Source organism: Dufourea novaeangliae, unplaced genomic scaffold, assembly GCF_001272555.1.
Source record: "Dufourea novaeangliae isolate 0120121106 unplaced genomic scaffold, ASM127255v1 scaffold228, whole genome shotgun sequence".
NCBI lineage: Eukaryota > Metazoa > Arthropoda > Insecta > Hymenoptera > Halictidae > Dufourea > Dufourea novaeangliae.
This window is the reverse complement of record NW_015374150.1, coordinates 1,753,054-1,770,276: the sequence shown is the minus strand read 5'-3', so window position 1 is coordinate 1,770,276 and position 17,223 is coordinate 1,753,054. Positions and strand designations below refer to the sequence as shown.

The window sequence follows — 17,223 nt, the reverse complement described above, 5'->3', positions numbered from 1 at the left end:
TTTCTTCAGAATTTTGATTTTTGACAAAATTGTAAATTGCTTTCATTTATGATATGCATATACATATATGTATATACGTGTCTTCCGTCATGCGAGCAGAGACGAGATATCAGTCTCACATGCTTTATACATATTCAATCTATTTTAAATACCCCCTACATACGCATATAAAGAAAAAATATGATAGAGTCTATCAGTTACACAAATACCAAAGGTGAGTGAAGGTGTATTTGAATTTTTATTTTTTTAAATAAACGTTACAAAATATTTCTTTTAATCCAATTGAAATACCAATTTCTAAAATTCTTAAAATTTTGCAATTTTAATAAAAACAAGCGCAGATAATATACTTAACTCAAAAGTAAGGCACGCTACAAATTCTACATTATATACTATTCGATAAATTATACTATTCGACTTCAGGGACAAAAAATTTAATATAGAGAAAGTTAAATAAATATAATGTAACGAGATCTTTGCTGAATGATTTAATATACTATTTGCAAAAGAGTTCCGTGAAAGCTTCATTTTTCACATTCATGTTTGCTAACACACGTGTATTAAACTGTAGAATTACTCTTTAAATGTTTGTAAACTAAGATGACGAAACTTTTTTGGAAAAGGAGTACCTGACAGAGGGAAATTTGAGACAAGCGTAACATAATTGTAAAAATTACATCCTCGAAGGAAGTTTTAAAGCTCTGTAATAAATATTATGGAAACGTATGTTCATACGCTTGTAACGATCGATAGATGTTGGGCAGCTGCTACCCAATACGCTTCTTTAGTGTCTCAGAACCGGCCTCATGAAACAGTACGCGTCAAATAAGTTTCATAGCAAAGTAATCCACAATCAAGGCCGCCTAAATTCAAAAAGTATTTAATAGATATTTTGAGTAAAAACGGTTTCTGTTGTTCTCAAGAAGAAATAAGAATTCGGCCGAAGAGATTATTGTCGAATTATCGCTGACATCATTCCATATAAAACATGGAACAAAGAGGTAACAAATCGATGATCAATCTGCGTGGTGGGAAGGACCGACAGAGTTCCCACTTTTTGGCTAATCTCGATTTACCTAGTATAGAGAGCGCCTTAAATTATACGAACTTTCACCTGACTTGTGGCGCTCTCTTTCCACCGGAAGAAATTAAGCAGAACGATTGGAGGATAAAGAATATTTTCGAATTGTTGGATAACGATTGCGATGGCATTCTGAAGGGACAAGAAATAAAAATGTGAGTTCAACCGAAGAAACGAATATGTACTAGGCTATGTAATCAATCGTTACGAACGTTTTCTACGTAATCGCAATTTATTCTCCACATTGTTCGCTATTGTTCCGCAGTCGGAAGTGTATGTATGTACATTTGCACGACAGTTCCACCTGAATAATTCGTACAAGGCAAATTTGATTAATGCAGCATATAGAATCATTTAATCAATTTTTTGGCAAAATAAGATAATGAAGGAAAATAAATAAGATAAATATGATACAGATTAATATACGTTAGTCGTATTGTCACTTTTTAATATTTTTCGACTCAATAAGCTATTTTGTAAAGGTACTATCTGTAATTGTGTATAGATTTCATGATTGGTTGCGTACGATTGTCGAGCCCGTGAGTGCCCTGCTGATCGTGGATGTGCAAAACGATTTTATCACCGGATCTTTAGCTCTTCGTAATTGCGGATGCAATCAGGATGGTTTGGATGTGGTGGGACCGATAAATCGTCTGACGAAAAATGGCCAGTTCGATGAAATTATTTACACGTTGGACTGGCATCCCGAAAATCATATCAGTTTTCACGAAAATTTGCATCTACGAGAACTGCATTTGGACTCGAAGGTACGTGACGTCGCCGCGAATTACCGTAATCGCCATTTAAACACATCCGAAGGTCGTAACGAGTGCACAATTCTTTTAGAGAAGTAAGTTTTAAAAAAAATCACTATATATTTCGTGCATTGATCGCGTTTCCTTTCTCTATAGTTTATGTCTAACGAAATGGGTAGAATTGCGTTTACGAAACACTCGACAATCTTAAAAATTATCAAACAAAAAAGGCAACCGTGTTATTATCTCAGCTATACCTTCCTTTCCTTTGTTCTAAATGTAACACCATGTATAATTGGGAGACTATGTAGTGAAAGGCTACAAAAGGCAGTATTTCGGGCAAAGATATTTTTTTTCCGGTTCTTTTGTTTGCCCCATAGGTAGAGAAAGGTTCAAACGGATTTCTTTGCCAGATGTTCATCGACACGTCGAGTGGTAGATACCCAAAAAGAGTTCTTTCTTTGTCACCGATAGCACGTGCGCACTACACGCCGTGTATGCGTGTAGTCCCAAGCACTTTTGTCCATTTTTTTGGTTACGATCGGGATATTTATGACGCAGCTGTAAATCGACCGGAACTGCGACACTCATTCTCAATCGAAGGTCATTTTCACGTTTACCAGACTTATTTTCTGAGTGGCTGACACGTGAAAAAAAACAGGGGTAGATTTCTTTTTCCTTCAGCACCACCTTCTCTGCGTAGAAAATTTTAATAGGGCACTAAGGATCGACATTTTTTATTTAGAATAACTAATGAGATCGAGTGTTTACGATGACTGCTTATTTTCGTCTTTGTCCCATGATGGCTCGTGGATATTTAATTCGTCGAACGGAATGTACTACGCTTTGGCCGATAGATGTTTGGATTATTTATGACGCAGGCATGAACATTATGGACCTGGAAATAGAGACGAATATTTCGTCATCATGGGACGAAGACGAAGCAACCGGTTATTATTCAAATTCGTTCTCACGACGAAGTGCACCCGGAAGTTCTTCGTCTCAATTTTTGCTGTACTGTACAGTATTATTTCTACTATTCACTGTCTTTTTATTTTTATTTTTGAAAATGTTTAATAAACTAGATGAATTGTTGTGATCCCGTGGGTGAAACAATTGTACTCTTTATTTACCAGTTGATTGCTTTATTCTATCGTTACACTTAGTCACAGCTAGAGATGTTTCTTGTTCGAGGACTCGGAAAAGTCTTCCTACAAAGCATCGGAGAAAGCGAAAGATGGTCCTAAAAGGGTAGAGGTTTTTCCTTGGAGGGGCACGGGTAGGATAGGTCCTTGAGAACCGTGACAAATCTCTACGTCTAAACGCAGTCACGTATGCTGCCTTGACTGTTACAGTGTATAACCAACTAACCAACTATATGTAAAACAAACTAATACTGGGGGGTATCCAACAGAATACACTGTACTTAAACCAATAGAATCTTGAAAATCTGCGACAAATGGATCTCAAACGAAACGGTGATAGCACAAGTGTTAAATTCTTCGTGGTCAAATGGCTCTGCTGACTTTTTCACGGTCACTTTTTGTTTCACAGTTTTCAATTTTAAGTAGTCTCTCTCTCTCTCTCTCTCTCTCTCTTTTCCCTCGACGCACTGAGTGAGTATAGCGTCCCTTTTGACTGGAGTGTGGCCGTTGTCGAGGGTTATTCTTCACAAGTGATCTTCCAAAATTATACAGACCCTCCTGCGGTGTCTCTTGTTACGAATGTTTTGTAGTGAATCGAGGTAGTATGGTTTGTTTCACTCACAGCCAGATGGGGGACAATGATCAGGTCAAAATTTATTGCTTCCTCGGGTTACTCTTCAAGGGTTTACCACTTGGCAAAACTTTCTCTTCAAGGATAACTGTTCCTTCAAAACATCAACATAATCACGATCTGAAAAATATCCCAAGCCATTTGTGATTGGACAGTTGTGAGAGCAATTAATGAGATCGATTATGTTTCGACGTAGGTGACAAAAGAAAATGCAAAGCTGTTCGATACCGTGATCTTCGCCGAGCCCTATTTGGAGCAGATACTCTGGCCCAAGCATTGTGTTATGGATACGTGGGGATCTCGATTGCACAAAGATCTCGTGATCGCGCCAGATTCGAAGCAGGTATTTAAACAAAAATAAAAAAAATCTGTCCGTGAAATTTCATACCATTATCACTAAAATTTGATCGTTGTGCAGTTACGAAAGGGCCTGAATCCGGATGTAGAGGTTTATTCGATATTCGGCGAGAAAGATGCTACGGATTCGAACGAGGTGCACCGGATTCTGCATGAATCTGGCGTCACGCAGGTATTTGTCGGCGGTATAGCTTACGATGTATGCGTGAAAGCCACTTGCTTGGACGCGCTTCGATTAGGATATTCGGTGGCGGTGATCGACGACTGTTGCCGCGGCGTCGATGTAAATGGTATTCAGGCTACGAGGAGGTTGATTACCGAGAACGACGGCCTGGTCATTAACAGCGACGACGTTCTGTCGCTGGTGAACAGGGAAAAACGGAGTCTTATCATGAGCCATAAATCCGCAAAAACGATGGCCTCGATTGCGTTCCATCGAACTAACGCGAACGTTTTCGATTGATACAGTGCTATGATGAATAGTAGATGAATAGAATATCTAAGAGCACTTGCTTAGTGAAAATCAATTAAATAACTATTGTATGCGTAATTTTGTGGTATATCGAAGTGGGAACTTAAGAGGGCATTCCTAGTTTTGTTATTCCTCAGGTGATTCAGGATTTTTAAAGGCATCAGAGTAGGTACTTATGGGGACCAACTTATTTTATTCAAAATTTGGTACTTTTTTTGTGGATCTTTTACTATATGTGGGGCTTATCAAGTTTTCTGCGTATACAAAGTATTTAGAGCGTATGGTTGCATTTTAATGTAGTTACTACCTTCAGTATTTTAGTATCTGTATTGAATACATTCAGTATTTATGTGAAATATTTATGCACAATTTCGTGCACAAGTATTATTAATAAACGTTTTCCACAGGATTAGTACAAGATTCATTTCTCTGCTCAGACGTTTCAACAGGTAATAAATAATTAAACACGTAATAAATACAAAACCGAATTACACTAATAATCTACTTCAGTCGTTATCTATGCCTAAGGTTGCCCGTCGATTAACATTCGCGCGGTTTTCTCGATCCTGTTCGCCGACTCGTCGTCTACCGTTAATTTGCAAGCGTATCTGTGCCTTGCCCCGCAATCGTCGCTTTGGTAAGAGTACAGTCGTGATGTTGAATTGTAGGACAACTTCAGACATCTGTGAAGACGTAAGTGATACGAACGAATCAGAGACGAAATTGAAATAATAATTGGTATTATAATTATTACAATACTATCGATCTTCAATAGAAATCTAACGATTCTTATGTTGTAAAAAGTTCAAAAGTGAATAATGACGCTCACCTGCCATCGCCGGGAACGGTTTGCTTTGTGTTCTGATGAACTGGTTTCGCGCTGCTCGCCCAAATCCACAAGAGACCAGGATTCAATCCACCGGTCCAGAAATGTTTACCTTTCAGTTTCGAGTTTGTTTGCAGACTGGCGAACACGTCGCGTTTCTCGTCATCCTTCTCGAATTCTATCAAATAACCGCCCATTCCGCGGCAGAGGCTGGAGGATGACTTCCAATCGAATTCGCGGTCACTAAAGTGGTAGCAATACTGGCCGATTTTCGTGTAATTCGCGGGACAGGACGCTGAAAAATGATTATCTCAATGAATAATTCGTAAAAGAGAAAGAATGATAACTCACGTTTCTGATTCGTATTTCCAGAAATCACGTAATAGAGGAGTTCTTCCGCTCGTCTCAGCCGGTTCTCCAGGAAGTCTACTCTGTACACCAGCTTCTCTATCGCTCCTGAAAAAAAACGTGAATTCACATTTAACGTTTCGAAAGATCGATTACAAGTATCTAGTGTACACTGTAGCGAATGATTTTACCGAGAAGATAGAGATCGGTTTCGGACACTTCACGTTTATTCGGTGACGATATTTTACTGGAAACCATCAAGGTCTTGTCGCCCAATTTCATCACCTTCGATGTCCTAAACGACCCCGAGTCGGATACCACCCAGTTCTCCAGAATCTCGGACCATGGTCCCGGTGGTTCGATCGTGGATACGTTTGACAGACTGTCTGATGAAAGTTGTACGAATGTTAAGAACAAAGCAAAGTCTTTCAAGCTGGAAAGTTCAGTATCAGTAGAGATAGTTTTGTTTCTTCTTACCGGGACTTCCCATGCAGATGTTCAACTGTATAATTATCAAGAGGCATAGCTGAAGAGGTCCTTTATCCTTCATGATAAACCTGAAAATGGAGAGATGCGATGATCGAGCGTAAACGAGAACGGATTAAGAAAAGAACAAAATGCGTTTTTATCCGAATTGCGTTCCAACCACACTATCTCCAACTTTCTTTGAGAAAGTCCGAAGGAATGCGCGTCAGTTCACGAAAACATCACATCAGTACGAGATCCTTATGATCTTTGTTTATATAAATGCTACTGAATATATTAACAATTAACGTAATCACATTCACTGCTACAAACTTTTCTTATTGAAGACTCCTAATGTTTTATATTTAATTACACACAGTCAAGGATAATTTAATGTTGAATTAATAATCACGTTGTTCGTGTATATTCGACTGATTTGTAGAAATTCGAGAACGATTCGATTACCAATTGTTCCACTTACATAATATTCATGAAACAGATACGTGACGGCGGTTATTATCATTCCACTTTTATTTCTTCCCTCGCACCTGGCCGATCCGTTTCCGTTCGTGAGCCACGCAAGACTATTGATCGAGAGATCCCGATCGCGTGTACGCCTTCTGCTGGACACTTTCTCTCCTCCTCGGAAAAATGAGTCACTTTCTTCGTCGGATTCGTCTGTCTACCTGTGTCACGCGTTTTCGCGAGGGCTTATCGAAACCATCTTTTAAAAAGATTTCATTCTAATTTTCATTCTATTATATTTCTATTCACCATTTTAATCGTAAACAGGTCAATTGGTCTGCGTGTATAGAGAAAATAATTTTGTTAAGATACGAAAAATATTAATTACTGGCAAAATACCCTTGATGATGTCGTTACAAGGTTCTCAGGTGGGTCCATTATGTGATTGTTGCACGAGTTTTCGGCACACTAAAGAGAAGATACACCAGTTAACCTGGCATTTCTCAAAGATCGTCCTACTGACACGATTCTCTCTGTGAAACGGAACTTTTATCTTCTTTCGAGGCGGACGCTGAAGGTACTTTTATCTTCCTCTGAACCATTATCTAAGGCTGACTTTGTTGACAAAAGTATTAGAACATTGTCTCGAGAGACGATTTTTATTGGGTTTGTTCTACGTAGCCATTTAAAAATTCAGAGAATCTTTCAGTACAATCTAGATACTTTTCAGAAATACACTAACGATTTGTATTCGCTGGAAATATTCTATTCTTTAAAAACTGGATGGTGTACATCTTCCTTTAAGTAGTGTGCTTGCAATGAAAAAATACTGTATCTTTTTTTGCATGTCTTTAATGAAACAACTATAGCGAAGACGAATTCGTGTCCCGGTACGAATCGTCCCCAACTAATACAGTCAACTATACATTTGTATATGTACATACATCGTGGTTAAATTCATTTAGAATCTGGCAATGATACGAATAGCATTGCGCGAACGATCGATCGAGTCTCGTAGGTGATTGACGGCAGGAACAATCTCGGCGTTCAGTCTTTCGTTTCGCGGATCAATTAGAAGTACACGGTGAGATTGAGTCGTTCGTTCCCCGTCTGGCTGTTCTTGGACATAGTTTCAGCCGCCACTTCCACGCTGTCTACCGTCTGAAAGATGTAGAAACTTTCTAAAATTGGGGAATTCGTTTGGAGGATAGTTTCGACGTTGCCATAAATTCGCGATAAAATCTTTGTCTTTTGATCAATCTCTGCGAGATTATGAAGAGAAATTCGTGTATGGGGCTATTATTAATTTCCGAGGGACGTCAAACAGCGAAAATTAATTCGGTATTAAATATAGCTTTTGAGGTCAAAGTAGCTTTAGCAAATGCAAGATGGCGTCGTATAATTTCAAACGGATGGTTACTATTGGAAACCTATTTAGAATTTTATTTTGATTTCGAATTGGTCGAGTGTGTTGGACTTTTTTATTGGATCATTTATGTGGTGTTCTAATTACCCTGTCGTCGTCGTCCCACGATAGTTTCTTGACCCTCTGCGAGACGGAGCAAGCAGGCCACGCGGGCATCAGCGATTCCGGAAGATCCCCAGAGTAATTGGAAGATTCGCGTGAAGCCGCGTTCAGGTTCGATTTCGCGCTCAAGTCGTTCATGTTCTGCACCAAACCGCCGATATTGGGGATGTTCGAGGTCGCTGATAGACCTGGCGGATTCGGGGCTGGAGCCACTTTGTGTCTTGGATATATCGGTACTTGTCTGGCCGATGTTAAACCTTTAAATGAATTTCGTTAATCATAACAACGGAGGAAGTACAACTCTACAGTTGAAACTCTATCTTTAAATAGCTTTGTATATAGGGTCTGTTATGGTTTGGAAAGAGAGAACTGCACGTTAGAGGAAGTATTACGTGGAAGGACAGGTAGAAAATAAAATAAGGAGGTTTAGAGAAGAAAGGGAGTGATGGTAGGATAAGGAGTGGGATATGTTTGAAGTATGGAATGATGAGTGAGAGCTAAGTAATAGAAATTGTAAACCAAGTCCATCCCTTGGTCTTCAGGCTAGATTATTAATAAATATATATGTACATATAATAGCTTTCTATCTAATGATTGCTTGGTTAAACAGACAACTCACTTTTAATCGTGGCGCTGTAAGAGTTCCTCGCTCCAAAAACAGGGTTCTCGATGTCGTTCACCTCATTATTCATCTCCCTCATTTCGCTATTGTTACTGTCGTCGATCACTTCCTGATCGACGTGATCCTCGTCTTCGTGATCGCCACCACCATCCTCCTCTTCGTCGTTCTCGTCGATGCTATGTGCACCCACTGGACGATTTTCTCTGCGTGGAGCCTCCAGGGCATCCTGGAGCATATTTGCCCCGAGCACCTGAGGAGTGGGACTCAAGGCAGAGGGAACAGGTGATTTTTCACGATAGCCTGTCCCCACGGAGCTCACCGAGCCGCTAGTCTTTGGTCTCTTACTGTAACACGATCGTGAAAATTCAAAGTTATTAAAGAGTTCGATGAATTTGCACCTGTAACGAACTGTTTCACTTACTGTTTATATATGTACAAAATTAAAACAAGTATAATAACTCCTAGCAGACCCAAGACAGCACCAAAGACCGCGACCAGGAGGACGCTGCTGCCTAACCAGGCAGGTGCAGCTCGTGCTGCGATTGGTAACGAACCGCTATTTGGTATATGAACGATCACTGGGATCATACTTGACCTGTAATGAGAATGATTATCGAGAAATGTTGGTGGATAATAGTTTATTTATTTATCTTCACTTGTGTACCTAGGAGGACGGCCTGAGTCGGAAGCCACAGCCACCAGTCGAGCCAAGGAACCATTGACAGTCGCTGATGATCGAAGTATCAACTCCCCACTCTCACGAATCTCGAACGATCTGTTATAATCGTGTATTTAGTAATGTTGATTAAGGTTCAATTTTGGTTTTTATTAGTGTGGTGTACCTTGCGTCGGGACCTCGAAGCGACAAACTAACTTTGTCGTCCCTGTCACCATCGGCTGCCTCTAGTTTTCCTGAATATTTTATTATTAAGGATGCATAAGCGAGAGGTTAATGAATTCATCCAACGAAATCGGTGCAGGAGAAAGTGGCTTACCGACAATAGATCCCTCTCTCAAGGTTGCTGCGTGAAATTCGTATCTGGGATGACGAAACCGGGGTTCCCATTCGTTCACATCCTCGACGGAGACGTTCACTCGCGAGGTGTCGTTCTGGAATCGTGTTCGTTAAATATTTCTCAACATATCTTTGAGATAAAGTGTCTATAATTTCATTAATTTTCTCTTATCGATCATTTGATTTAATGTTTCACGTAAATATTTATAATCTACTCTCGTCTCAGACTGTTGACTTTGAATTGTGATCGTGTCGTGACCCGATTGCAGATATACGTTGAATGTTATTGATTTTACGATCATATAGAATAATATAGCAAGTAAATTAATTTGTTTTCAGTTTTATAAACTTACATGATGACCATCAGTGACACGAACCAAGAAACTGTGTTGGATTCTTCTCTCGTAATCCAAAGTTCCTTTCAAGATCAGTTCACCAGAGTTAGTGATGGAGAATCTTTCCAAATCCTCGATCGCTCCCACCAGCCAGAACCTCAAATTCTGAAGAAAGTATTTATATAAAAACTAACTTTATTTAAGTATTCATTTTCTTATAAACTCACGGAGTCCGCTTTGTTCACTCCCGTCGTTAATAATACGCTTCCCGGCGGTGTGTTCTCCGGAATACTGGTTTGATGATCACGCCTGATGAACTTCACGGGCAATCTTCCACCTAATTCGCAACGTTCTGATTGATTAGTGGATGTTTTTAGGACAGGGATCGATCACACGAAACCCGGTTAATTGCTTACCAGCGGTGGGTTCCACGCTCCAGTCGCTTTCCCGCGACACGACGATCGTCGAAAGCGCGTACTTGTCTGGATTGTCTATCTGAGTGGCCTGTAATCATAATTTATTACATACGCAGATGTGTCACGATTACTTTTAGAAACGCTGAACATAAAATTACATGTAATGCTTGTATAAAAGTCACGAATATTCAAATATTGCGTTGCGTTTGAACGATCGAGCACAGCGATGGCGTTCACCACGCGTTGAAATCACCAGAGTAGCATGCGCGTTATTACTGTACTCATTTAATTATAAAGTGAAATCAGTTTCTTTTAATCATTCATAGAAGATCTAAATTTTTTTAATATACTTTATATAAGTGTATTAATAAGGTAGCGAAGAAGTAAATGTAATGCTTGCCTTAACAACAATCGTCGCTGGAGATAAAAGTTCGTGCTCGTACAATGGCCGCGTAATGGCGACCTCGGCAATTTCAGGGTTCAATGTAAGAAACGGCAGAATTCCGCCTTGAATCGTGTATTTAACGGGAGCATTGATCCCCAGATCTTGATCCACCGCCTTTATCGGGGCTGGATCCACCTTCAGTACCCTTCTCTGAAAGAATATTCAATTTATTCAAGCTATCGGTAAAATTAACAGGCTTATGGATTAAATATTATTTAAAAAAACTTTTAATTATACCGGTATTATCTGTCGAGGGACAATAATTTTATATTGATCGCTCTGGAAAGCAGGATTCTGATCATCCGCGTCGATCACATTCACGTGGAGGGTTGTGGTGGACGATCGCGGTGGATTTCCTTGGTCCTACAGATAATAAATAACTTTTAATTAATTATTATATTAAAAACGACTGGAACTGATTGAAATTATCGTGTGAAATCACCTGTGCCCGAATGTCAACGGAAAAGTTAGACAGAGTCTCGTAATCCAACGGTTTCCTGAGCACCAGTGTGCCCTCTAAAGCGTTCACGAACACGAAGTAGTCCTACAAAGGTATTTCAGAGTGAGTACAACTCAGAATCGACGTCACAGCGTTTATGGGAAACGATAACAAGTACCGAATGCGGTCCAGGTAGGACAGCATACTGCACAGTAGAAAATGGTCCTGGTTGATCAGCATCCACGGCTCGTACTCCCTGCAATACCCTTGTCCCAACAACGGTAACCTGAAAATAAAGAGGGGAAAATCAATAGAAAATTATTTACAACACAATAATCTAGAAAGAAAAAAAGATTCTGAAACATTCTTACCTCCGAGATATTCAGTACGTAAGGCGCGTTGACAAATTGCGGAGCATTGTCGTTCGCATCTGTTACACGGATGTTAACCGGTATCACGAAGCCCTATATGAGATAAATCTGTATGAAGATCCTCCGTCTGATGGCCAGACTACAGATTTTTATGCAAATATAGATTTTTTGGGGTTAATTTACCAGAACTGTAGTCACATCAAGATTTATTTACTGCATTTACCCTTCTAACAGGTTCCAAAGAAAATAAAAACTTTTTCAGAATTTACTGGTCTCTCGTGTACAGTGAGTTCTTGAGAATCGTGTGTTCGCGTCAACGTGTTTTAAGTGGAATCTTAAAGAAGGCGGATGGTCTGTTGCTCATTGACAATTGGAGAATTTATGATAGGGTTTCTAGAATGCAAAAGGTCTTGAAAGAGGGTGCATGAGACTAAACAGACCTGGCGTTGCATGGTGGCGAGAGACCATGCTGGGTTCTTTGGCTATCGGCGACTTGGGGAGTTCTTGATGTGAAACAGATGAGTAAAAGTCAGAAATGGCAATAAAGACATTGTTCCTAAAGGATCTGGCCACGGAATGGGAAAGTCAGCGATGCATTTTGGTAAGAGGACTGTTATTGACCAGATGGCACCTACCCCAGAACCCTGAAGGAGCGTAGTTCTTTTTAAAAATCAAATTCTATTCAATAGTAATTACTATATTGGTAAATATTAAACTGAAGAGGCTTAAACGTCTCAAATTACAGTTTCGACTACCCGGGACACTTTTATAACTTAATAGTTTCACGAGGACACACACCGACTTCACCAAATTACGAGTCTTATTTCAAACTGCAAAAAAAATGTATCACTAAAGCGTGATAAAAGTAAAAATCAGAAAGATACTTAAATAGTAATTGCATAAAAAATTGTACTCTTGATTGTAATTTGACAGGTATATGGACGAATACGTGAGTCACTGTACCCAGTGAATTTCACTTACAGGATCCAGGGTGTGCTTTCTCTCGCAGATAACGTTCACGTAGACGCTGGCGGGACCATCGACGCCCTCTTTGTCGAGGGGTCGGATCAGGGTTAAATTATTCGTGTACGCAGCGAACGTGACGGGACTGTCGATCTCCTGGAGCCTTAGCTCGACGTCCCCTTGGGGACCAGGATCACCCAAGACACCTAGAACACCCACGGTGTCACCGACCGGCAGATCTTCGCTGACGAAGAGGTGCGCCGCGGTGGCACCGTTCTCCAGGAAACATCGCGCGTCACGGATCACTGTGGAAATAAAAATAAAAATGGATTTATATCGTTACTCCAGAAGAATCTTCTGGCAAATAATCGATAAAAGAAGTGGAAAGCACGGCCACGACAGAAGGAAGTGGATTTTAGTGGATCGGATGCGATAAAAGGAAGGGACTCGGTTAAAATGCGGTCAAGAGGTTTTTATTTCTTTCTAGAGTTCCTCGAGTCACGCGCGATCGTCTTCCTCGAATTCGTATTGTGTTCTCTGGAACCGTGTGTGTGGTCTTGGGGTTTCCGGGAGACTTTCAGAACCGGTTAGCTCGTCTTCCTGTATGCACACTCCTGTAGAAAAAGTGTTCACTGGAAGACTATCCTACTTGGGAAGGAGTTTGATAAAAAATGTTGTATAATTGTTCGTAATCAGGCCCAGTTAGCCGTTTGATGTTAAAAGATCGTTGCCTCCAATTTGTTGTGCATCGAGGCTTCTGCTACATCCGTAACAGAGTCGGGAATAATTTTATACGTAGTGAAAAGTAGCAGTATTTACGAGCTATATCCTGACTTTCGAACAGTTGACGCTTTGCACTCTTAATTCTTTTTCAATCTTCGTTCCAATAACTAGACATTTAAACTAGCAATTTAAAAATCATGCATGACTCGACGTGGGAGCACCTGTGAATGAAATTGATGCGAATGAGGTTAATGTGACGAAGTGTCTAACCATTCAAGAAGAAGTATTATTTTGTTATAAAAATTAGAATTTCCTTACCTGATCAATTTACTCATTACTCTGAATCGACAATGAAACGAACAAAAGATCAAAGCTCCCTTTGTCAATTCAAGCTTTTCAACATCCCCTAAGTATGCAACTTAAAGCCAAGAATTCAGTATCAATTTAAAGAAGACTCTACGAGCACACTAAACATCATAGTATGCTCTCGTGATGTTCGCTCGATCGTAAAAAAAAAAAAAAAATTGAAATGACAGCGTGCCCGTGGTCGTGTCTCGTTCCTGTTCGCAGCACCCCGACTTCCAACTACGGACACAGTAGAAACCTACATTCTAACGACCGACGGAGTGGTCATCCCACATTCGCGATCGCGTCGTACAGATAAAAGGCTAGATTCATACATAGACAGGACAGGGATAGGTTGTGTATGTGTCATTTAACACACACAGAGGCAACGTGCACGGGGGTTAGAACGTGCTCGCTCCCTTGGAGCGAAGTTCCGCCCGCTGCCAGCTCACGGTGTACATATACATTGCCGATGCAACGTTCCGGCGTTGCCTTTCGTAATCTTTCTTTCCCCCCGTCGTCGATCCTGGAAGACCTTTCCAGAAGAAAACGACAGTATCAATTTGAATTTCGAAAGATATAAATACTCTTTCGCGACGAAATTGACGGATGTTTGATGCGATGTTAGGTTCGATGGGGTTGATAGAGCTGGTATGTGTCAATGGAGGTACTTCGATCGACGTGATCGTATGGGAATTGTAATATTATACCTACTGTGAGTGTATATATCATTCTAGAGTGTATTTATTTATCTACTGTCTTGCAGGGTCTACAAATTTGTCGAAGGTAACGTGAGAATTACGTACCTACAAGTAATCGCTCGATTAAACGCTACCTTGACAACGACGCGTTTCCTGCCGAACGAGATAACCACCGACTATTATGCAAATGTGGAGTGCGTTATATCGCGTCAACAACGTGCTCGATGGAATTATGAAGCACCTACGAAGTACGATTAGACAGTACTGTGGACTAGACTGCGGAAATGTATGCAAATGCAGATATCTATAAAAGTTTAGGTCCACAAGAAGATAAAAACCTGACTGAGCTTCATCATTAATCCTAAGTATTCTATAATCCTTCTAATATTCTAAGTATCCTAAGAAATTCATCCTTCGACGACTCTGTCTACGAAATTCCCGTACGAAGATATCTATACCATCCGTGAACAGGTACAATTTAATTATTATCCAAGAAGATTGGCAAAATTAACGTGGAACAACGCGTGTTCCAGCGAACGACGGTCGAGATCGGAAACACGGTGCACGTGTTCCGTCGGCCGTGACGTTAAAAACGCGAAAAAGGAAAATTAATACGTCGACTCGAGTGTCTTAATTTTTCGCAACACCGTCGACTTTCTCTAAGTTATTCGATCCGTCGCGCTGGCGAGTGTCGCGCGATGGTCGTCGAAGGGAAAAACCGAACGTCGAGGAAACTTTCGTGGTTTACGTTCCACCGTCTTTGGTCCCTCCGATTTCCGTTTGCAACCATCATCGACGATCCTCCCGCGTAACCGTTTGCACGCGATCAACCGTGTGATGAAACGGAAGAAGGGGCCGATTAAGGTCGCGATCAGAGAAGGGGGGTCAGAGGAACAGTGGCAAACCGCGGGACAGAAGGGACGAAAAGGTGGAACCAGGGGGGTGGGGGGCGAAGAGGGGCGGAACAGGTGACCGTGGGAAAACCTCGTTGGAGAAACCCACATTGTCCACTGTAAATATGCAACGCGCAGCACAGAATTGGCAGGATCCTCAGAATGTTCTGTCTCATGGCGATCCAAGGACATCCTTCATCGGTCCCGGCGTCCACCGATACATCTGCAACTCGAGCGAAATGTCACGATTATGATTTTGAAAGGAGAGCATTTTGGAGAAGAAGGTTCCTTTCTGTTTTTAGGTCGAGGAAGTTATAGATTAACGCACACTGCAGCTTCCAAAGCTACTCTGTGTGGCTCCCGAGACAATATTTTGTTATAAAAAACATATACAGGGTGTCTGAAAATAGTTCTAAGTCCTTGAAATGAGGGATTCTTGGGGTGATTTGGAACAACTGCTTCGATAAGGAAAACGTTGTTTCAAATCACCCCAGGAATCACCCCTTTCAAGAATACACTTATTTTAGGACACCCTGTATATAAACTATGCAACTGAACAAAATGATGCTTGAACCAACTAGTGAAATAAGTACTATGCATTTAAATGAATTGGTACCAGAAGTTTATTTATTAAAATACGTTCAAATTTACTGTTTTAATACTGTATTATATACGCGTACATACGATTGACGAAAGGAAGCGAAAGTATTGCTGAAACTGGGCCATTTTATATTCAAGAACATAATGCATTCAATATGTTCATTTACACCATCTTTATCCACGTATACTAACTCTATGCTTGAAGTAATAAACTAGACATTTTTTACCGATAGAAGAAGTGATTGGTCTAGACGGGTTTCTTGAGTGACGTGACAAAATCAGCAGTCAGACAACAAAAGCAAGAGCAAACGTTTGTCGAATCGATGTACGATCGTCCGGTGACGGGGTCGCGGAAAAATGAACGAGCCTCCGTGTCTGAAACCGGCGAACATAACGCGTGGTTAGAAAGCATGCGAAGAAACTACTTTATTACGTGAAACCTAGATACGTGGAACGACAACCGAACGGGGGCCGGGGGGGGAGGTGGCGAGAGCGATAGTTCGGGCCCAAAAATGGGCAATAAGAATCTAGGTGCGCATAAAAATCCGTCGTTCCTGAATAAGGGAAACTATATCATCGAATTCGGACTCTGGGAAAACGATCTCCTATTTCCTTGCTCGAACGTTTCTTACACCCTTCTGTGCACTTTTACTCAATTTTTACTGAGAATGTAGTACGTATACATTAAAAGTTATTTCATTCTGATGCTACCCAGATAGCACGCAGATGACTTTTAAGAAACCTTAATGACGGCCTAAAATAGCCGTAAAATGGGCGTCTTCGTGTGCTATCTGGGCACAATTCTTCCTTAGTTTGAAATCAAAAGACAATTTTGATTTTTGTGGGAAGAAAGATTTCAATTTAACTGCAATCGTCCGTGAACCAGCGGATATTGGATCGTTTCTAACTCCGCAAGAGACGTGTATACACGATGTAATCACCGTATCCTTGTTAAAGTTGCCAATTACGTTTTCTATCGGCTGGAACGAAGCGGTAAAAGGAACCGCCGCGTGAGAGTAAGCGGAGGAAAACGGTTACCTAGTACCTAGTAGGGCCAAAATGATTTAATACGGGATCCACGGAGCCGGATACCGTGGTTATGTGGGCCACGATACTCCTGAAATTCACGGGACCGTAAACTGAAACGCACTGCCATGGGCAACCGGCGTAAAGAGTCCTCCTCCCCCTTCGGCCCGTGATTCGCGACGCGCCGTTTCGATGGCGGAGTATACCAAGAAGATGAATCACTTCGTTTCGCTTCTATTACTGTATCGGACACGCG

At 40.9% G+C, this 17,223-nt stretch overlaps 3 protein-coding genes across 3 annotated transcripts; 1 reads left to right on the top strand and 2 right to left on the bottom strand.

Annotated features, from left to right (window-relative positions):
* The first annotated feature begins 988 nt into the window (after positions 1-988).
* LOC107191505 (nicotinamidase-like) lies at positions 989-4,432 on the top strand. Its single transcript, XM_015580567.1, has 4 exons — positions 989-1,236; positions 1,587-1,848; positions 3,809-3,955; positions 4,031-4,432. Exons 1-4 carry the CDS (start codon positions 989-991, stop codon positions 4,430-4,432), a joined length of 1,059 nt encoding a protein of 352 aa, XP_015436053.1.
* Positions 4,433-4,964: 532 nt separating this feature from the next.
* Positions 4,965-6,165, bottom strand: LOC107191504 (C-type lectin domain family 9 member A). Its single transcript, XM_015580566.1, has 5 exons — positions 6,093-6,165; positions 5,807-6,001; positions 5,619-5,723; positions 5,271-5,562; positions 4,965-5,124 (listed from the first exon to the last, which is right to left on the bottom strand). The coding sequence occupies exons 1-5, from the start codon at positions 6,163-6,165 to the stop codon at positions 4,965-4,967; spliced, it is 825 nt and encodes a 274-aa protein (XP_015436052.1).
* Positions 6,166-7,616: 1,451 nt separating this feature from the next.
* LOC107191733 (protocadherin-like wing polarity protein stan) lies at positions 7,617-15,517 on the bottom strand. Its single transcript, XM_015580832.1, has 17 exons — positions 15,451-15,517; positions 12,698-12,984; positions 11,717-11,809; positions 11,524-11,631; positions 11,349-11,450; positions 11,144-11,269; positions 10,862-11,056; positions 10,462-10,549; positions 10,273-10,382; positions 10,064-10,210; positions 9,691-9,805; positions 9,538-9,607; positions 9,360-9,470; positions 9,117-9,290; positions 8,693-9,039; positions 8,059-8,330; positions 7,617-7,706 (listed from the first exon to the last, which is right to left on the bottom strand). Exons 1-17 carry the CDS (start codon positions 15,515-15,517, stop codon positions 7,617-7,619), a joined length of 2,502 nt encoding a protein of 833 aa, XP_015436318.1.
* Between the last annotated feature and the right edge of the window lie 1,706 nt (positions 15,518-17,223).

Coding starts and splice junctions, on each gene's coding strand:
- LOC107191504 (XM_015580566.1), bottom strand. CDS start 6,165: ATGAAGGATAAAGGACCTCTTCAGCTATGCCTCTTGATAATTATACAG. Junction 6,002..6,092: donor CATCTGCATGGGAAGTCCCG/GTAAGAAGAAAC, acceptor AACTTTCATCAG/ACAGTCTGTCAAACGTATCC. Junction 5,724..5,806: donor AACCGATCTCTATCTTCTCG/GTAAAATCATTC, acceptor GTTTTTTTTCAG/GAGCGATAGAGAAGCTGGTG.
- LOC107191505 (XM_015580567.1), top strand. CDS start 989: ATGGAACAAAGAGGTAACAAATCGATGATCAATCTGCGTGGTGGGAAG. Junction 1,849..3,808: donor AACTGCATTTGGACTCGAAG/GTACGTGACGTC, acceptor GTTTCGACGTAG/GTGACAAAAGAAAATGCAAA. Junction 3,956..4,030: donor TCGCGCCAGATTCGAAGCAG/GTATTTAAACAA, acceptor ATCGTTGTGCAG/TTACGAAAGGGCCTGAATCC.
- LOC107191733 (XM_015580832.1), bottom strand. CDS start 15,517: ATGAGACAGAACATTCTGAGGATCCTGCCAATTCTGTGCTGCGCGTTG. Junction 9,608..9,690: donor GAGAGAGGGATCTATTGTCG/GTAAGCCACTTT, acceptor TAAAATATTCAG/GAAAACTAGAGGCAGCCGAT. Junction 8,331..8,692: donor TTACAGCGCCACGATTAAAA/GTGAGTTGTCTG, acceptor ATTCATTTAAAG/GTTTAACATCGGCCAGACAA.